This window comes from Abramis brama (assembly GCF_963993115.1).
Source record: "Abramis brama genome assembly, chromosome: 10".
Classification (NCBI taxonomy): Eukaryota; Metazoa; Chordata; class Actinopteri; order Cypriniformes; family Leuciscidae; genus Abramis; species Abramis brama.
Window position 1 is genome coordinate 39,742,559 of NC_139972.1, and position 6,000 is coordinate 39,748,558.

Genomic DNA, 6,000 nt, shown 5'->3' on the forward strand with positions numbered 1-6,000 from the left:
ACACACAAGTGGACTAATATGATAGCAAATAAGCCACTTTGAATATCTTTAAAATAAAGACTATTTCCAGGCTCACTCTGTGGCCGTCTGCCTCATAACTGAATGAAGACCAGGGAGGAGGAAGATCAGATCAGATCAAGCACTAACCTCATGACCAAGCACATTCCAGTCCATGTTCTGTTCCAAACAGAGTCTGTCTAAGACATTGGCTGGTCTGAAAGATATTCGGGTTGGTTTCAGATAAAATAATTTGGTTTAAGTGCAGGTCTTTGTTTAAATCTTGGCTCTGTCTCCTCTTGGTCGAAGTCAACAGGACACTCACTTTGACGTTTACCCTCACTGGAATTTGTGGTTATAGAGTAAATAACAGTCTAATGTGCTATTCGGGAGATACGGTGGCGCATTGGTTCTACAATTTTAGGAAATATGAACAGCTTTATAAGAAAATTCATTTTACTGTAAATAAGACCATTGAAGCTGTCATTAACCCGCTTGAATTGCTGTTAACACCACTATGAACAAAGATAAACATGTTATCTACCCTAAGCAGTTCCCCTTAGATGTGTATTCAAAACCTAAGTAAGACTGGTCCATATTCAAGAGCACTTCTAAGAGATAGACAGGTCGATTTTAAATTCTAAAACTCACATGACATACAGTTCACACCACCTTACATTAAGCAGAACAGCCTTTATATCTCATGATTTCCCAGCAATGCCATCCTGTGTTGGACCGGCGACCGTTGGGTATATGAGAGTGTGGCAAGTGAGCTGTGTTTCAAAATGCCAAAGATGGTAGATAAACTGTCATATCTGTTAACGTCCTCAGACTGTGAATGAGGGGGAGATATAAATGAATGTAGCTAAATGAAGTCGCTTATCTTTGCTAGCATTCCTACAGAGCTGCTGCCAACACTGCAGGAGCCCAATAGAGCATGGCGTTGAGAGCTGAGGTCACGATATAACGCTCTACAGAGGCCTATTCTGTCTATACAAGGCCACTTAGAGCATATCACATCAGTCAACAAGTACAGTACATATGTTGTATTGCTAACTGAAGAGCAGGAAACATGGGAGGTATTTCAGGCTACCCGAACCAGAGCAAGGGTTCAAATGGGATGGCTATGATTCATATGTACTCTGGACTATTGCTCTATTTCAGCAGACTTGCTCCGTTACCATTTGTAGTGTGCTTTATCTGTTATCCCTCAAAAACCTCACTATATAGCCAGTCTCCAGCATGTGTTGTTCTTTAGACAGTGGTTACCTTAAAGGCAGGGTAGGTGATTTGTTCTAGAAATATTTTTTGTCATGCTTGTTGAAAGTCTCTTTCTTCACATCCTGCTAGCAATCACTAAGTTAAGTGGTCTATATGTATTTATATGTATATATATTGTCATGTTCGTCCAATCATTGCATTCGTTCCGAATGTGCTTTGAGACATGAGGTAGTTTAACGCCGTCTCTTCTGATGCTTTTGTTTGCTACCTGCTGTACGCGTTCATGTGTTTTGAAGGAGGCGTGGTTTTGGAGACGCTCTGAATCTGGGTGGGATCTTATGCTTTCAAAGCTAGCTTGCTATTGCTAGCCTCTCCAAAAAAAAGCCTACTCTACCTTTAACAAGCATTGTTTTGCTGGTGAAAATCATGGCTGTACTGCCACGAGCGAGACCAGCACCAAACATAAACTGGCTTTAGTGCGTGGAAATAATAGTATGCATTGTCTATCACAGGCATTACAGTTTTAACAGTGGCTCCAGTCAGCAGACAGCATGGCAAATGCTCCGTTCAAATCCATCAACACGCCACTAGACATACCACGAGACATTAATTCCTTTCAGGCGAGTACAGCCAGCACTGGAAAACAAGATCTCCAGGATGGAGTCCAGAAAGGCGCTCCCAGCACACATTTGCCATAAAGCACCTCTGGAGGAGTTGCTAATCAGATTGGGAATTTGTGGTGGGGGGGGGGGGGCAATTCATCACGATCCCGTCTGACAGCCGAGGTGTGCCATCTGATCTGGTGGTGATTTCATACACCTTCAAGTAGAGCCAGCCGAGTGTCAATGAGGAGGAGACCTAATGGATTGAACTCCTCTGATGTTCTGAGCCAGAGACTTCCGCCAAATGGTGCCTTTTAAAATGCGCTCCCCTTATTTCAAGCTTTGGTGTGTGAAAGTAGGGCTTCTTAATTCTTACAAGACTAGAAGGAAGCAAGACCTTGCTTTACTTTCCTTTCATCTGGCCCTGGCCCTCCTCGCATAGCCTGCATGTCATTTATAGCGGTTGACATAAAATAGCCTAATTATTTTGGCTGTGGCAGAGAGACCGGTGCCCGTCTGCAGCACAGCACTGCACTGGAAGCATCTGCACTAATAGCAGACCTGTAGCTGTGTTTGAAGTAATGGCCGTTACCCGATACAGTGCACAAAATGATTGGTTGTCATACGGTTACATGTATGACAGACTTCTGAGAGCTAAATTATAAGAGAATGAGGGGGAAATCTTGGCACTTGATAATTGGTACTTCCACCAAGGACTTTCTGCTTTGTATGATGTGGCTGTAACTGCTTAGGTATGCTTACACAGTCAATCAAAAGTTTAGATACACTAAACTTAATGCCAGCTCCAATAAAGCAAACAGACTCTGTGATCCCACAGAACCATTATTTAACCGCAACAGTTATTGCATACTTTGTAACACTATATGTTTTAACATGAAGTGTCATGGTGGGTGCTCTTGTGCCCTTGAATAAAAGCTTTCACAGGGTCAAAGCAGTGCATGATGTGAGCCTTTTGGCTCCAAAATGACATTCCTTCAGCTCTGACAGAGGCTGTTCCATGTGTCAAGACAATCTCTATTTAGCAAGAAGGGAAGAAGAGAGACATTTAGGTTTTGTTTAACCCATGGCAGGAACAGCAACGGTGACATTGTAACTTCCCAAGGTCCTGAAATTCCCACCTGCCCCATAACTCACTCACACCAGTAGAGAAAACATTCCACCTGCGCGAGCCGTCCAAACAGACTCGCAGGCTCTGAACCTCTGACATTTTTGGTAACTGTCCAATACAGAGGACATTTGATAATAATGCATTTAGAAAGCGATTTATGCACTGCAGACAGCACTGAGCAAACTCTCTACTGGGTCATGGGGATCGACTTCAGGCATACACCTTATCCTACAAACAGCATTACCTTTTGCTTAGAGTTGATCTACTAGAATTGGTTTGGCTGTTTGATAGATGAATGCAGAGAGGGTGAAACGTAATTTCTAAACAATTTCCCCATTCACGGCTATGACAGTTTTCATTCTCTGTACGCAAATATCACAGGTGCCTTACAGACAGGCATAGGATGAACAGACCAGTGATTTGGCTACACTTTATTTCATTCATCCACTTTTGATATTCTACTAACTGTAAGTAACTTTGCAATTGCTTCTCAACTCTCATTTGAGTATTAGTTATTAATGAGAGTTAGCTGACATGTAGTTGCAAAGTTACTTATAGTTAGTATGTCTAAAGTGGACCATGGAAATAAAGTTTGTTATGGAGCTTGTGACATATGGAGGAAATAGCAAAGCTGTTTTATGGCTACAAATTCATTCATTAAAATGAACATACCAGACTGCTGAAATTAAGATGCGGACCTGGTGGCTTTTATGGAAAACATATCACAATTGCAAATCCTCACAGGCAACAAGAGCAGTATTTCTCTGTAATAAATTCATTCAGCATCAGTGAGACGTTGCTGAGAGAGGTTTTTTTTTTTAGGAACAGCCTGGAAACACATACATCAGCAAGTGCCGAAGAAAGTATTTTTGTGAAAATAAATAAATCATTGTGAAATACTCTGGCTTTGTTTGGAAACTGGGAACAGACCCCCACATCCTTTCCAATCACGACTAAACATTGCACAGACGCACATCCAAGAACATCAAAACAACTGCAATTTAATGACGGGGCCAAAGCGGAGTTGGAAATTTTTTGATTTCCCCCTCTTATATTGCATCGCTCTATACCACAGTTTGCCTTCGTACTTGCAAAGTCAGACTCTGAGCAGACAGCATCAGCATACGCTGTTGGTGACTAGAGCCAAAGACACTGACCTAATAGGCACTTGCGTGGCTCACTGGACATTGATGTCCACCGGGATGGTTTTTTATTTGTCAAGTCTACAAAAGCTGACAGTCCAGCTGTAGTCTTCAGAAATGCAGTACACATGAGCTGTGTTTTCGATTAACAAGCTGATCACAACCATCCCCATCAGCTTAGCAAAGTGCTCTATGATCGAGGGAATGGCCTTCAGGAGAAACAACACTCACCACATTCATATTCCCAGTCGAGCATTCTGGCACAAGACGCATGAGAACTAACGCTAACATCTGTAGCTGAGATAATGTTTATGACAATTCGTTGTAAAATCTCTGCAGCCTGCATTTGGTGGTTTGTACAACAGTATTTGGATGCTGCAGTTCAGCTTAATGATGTAAACCATCTAAACAACTGTTTACAATAACTTATATGCCTCTGTGATGTGAATACGTTACCACAGAAGTTAAATACATCAGTCGTGACTGAACAAAGCACTGCTTATACTCTATATACAGTATACTGCCACTGAATCCTATCTTAATTTACTCACAGAAATTGTTTTCTCAAAAATAAAACATCTATCTTCTTGTTTGAAAATGACCTGGATGTTATTAGGCAAAAGAAAAACATATGAACCATGTGAATGTCATCACTCCCGATTGTTTCCCATTAATGTGGACCAGATTCCTCAGTAAACAGGCATAGTGGTAATGCTCAAGATCTGAGGGATGCCTCTGAATTGTTAGTGATATATATGAATGCATTGTAGACTCTGGAAGATGTCATCACTTTGTGATATTGTCACCATGCAAGGCATATGTAAATGTAATAAAACTCATTACACTGAATGCATGACTGCTTGCATGTTATTAGTATGCTATCACCTTAAGTGAAAAGGCATGACTAAAATCACTAGACCACATGACCACCTGCAGTGCACGACGAAATTTCACTTTCTACACATTGCACACTTCTGGTTTCTGCTGCAGGTAAAGTCACTTGGGAAGACCACAGCATCACTTCTATGCCATTAATGTTTCTCAGGATCTCCTAAATGAGCCATCAAAGTTTACACCACCTACCTCCTTGCAGCGAAGGACTCAGCTGTATGGTGAGGAAGAATCCGAGAAGGAGCAACGCAGCCCTCCTGTTAGCCATCTCGCTCCAAAATGCACTGGCCCTCCCCGAATCAGCCGGTTTTATTCTCCAAGAGCTAATTACCACTTCAAAAATGTCTGAAAAAAATGAAGAGGGGAGGAAAAAAGAAAATGATACTGGACACGACGTAATTAAGAAAGGGCAAAGCTGTTGGTTCGATGGATCATTGCACTTTTTTCTCTTCTGTGTCTGGTGTTGCTGTTTTTATTCTGGTCACTCCTGCCAAAAAAGCTGAGTGCTGCCAGAGAAAGAAAGAGAGTGAGAGTGAGTGGAAGAGAGAGAGAGAGAGAGAGAGCGAGAGAGAGAGAGAGACATGCAGGGAGGAAAGACAGGAGAGAGGGGAGGGAAGGACGAGAGAGAGACCTTGCTTTCCCACTCTCTCGTCCAAGAGGAATTTCACTGTCTTGCCAGACATTTGCATGGACTTTTAGAGGACTACATGTTTTTTATGCGAGCAGAGGAATAAAACAAAATCAGTTCTTGGATAACAGTGTTCACCCCATCCCTGGGTTTCTTCCTTACAACCACTCAAAAAAACTCATTGATCCTCAACTAGTTACAACTTTTCTCATTCCTGTAAAATGACGAGTCTTTTTTTTTTCTTTTTCAATAGCCACTCAGTAAAGGGAAACTCGACCAATGTTTGTCTAAGAGACTTTGGGGAAATTAAGCCCATTTGTTCTGTGAAGGGCATATCGAAAGCTTTGTAATGCATCTGTTACACCTGCCAGGAAAAACTGCAATGGTACT

General features: G+C 41.9%; 1 protein-coding gene across 6 annotated transcripts in view; it reads right to left on the bottom strand.

The window, feature by feature from the left end:
- Window positions 1-5,474, bottom strand: part of elna (elastin a) — a 75,625-nt gene extending 70,151 nt beyond the window's left edge. For 4 of the 6 annotated variants that reach the window (XM_084125789.1, XM_084125787.1, XM_084125785.1 and 1 more), the window contains exon 1: window positions 5,175-5,474. In XM_084125789.1, the coding sequence (XP_083981915.1) occupies window positions 5,175-5,250 (76 nt within the window). In that variant the 5' untranslated portion in view covers window positions 5,251-5,474. The remainder of the gene's footprint in view (window positions 1-5,174) is intronic. The other 2 variants (XM_084125790.1, XM_084125786.1) reach the window with 2 other exon arrangements.
- Window positions 5,475-6,000: the final 526 nt, after the last annotated feature.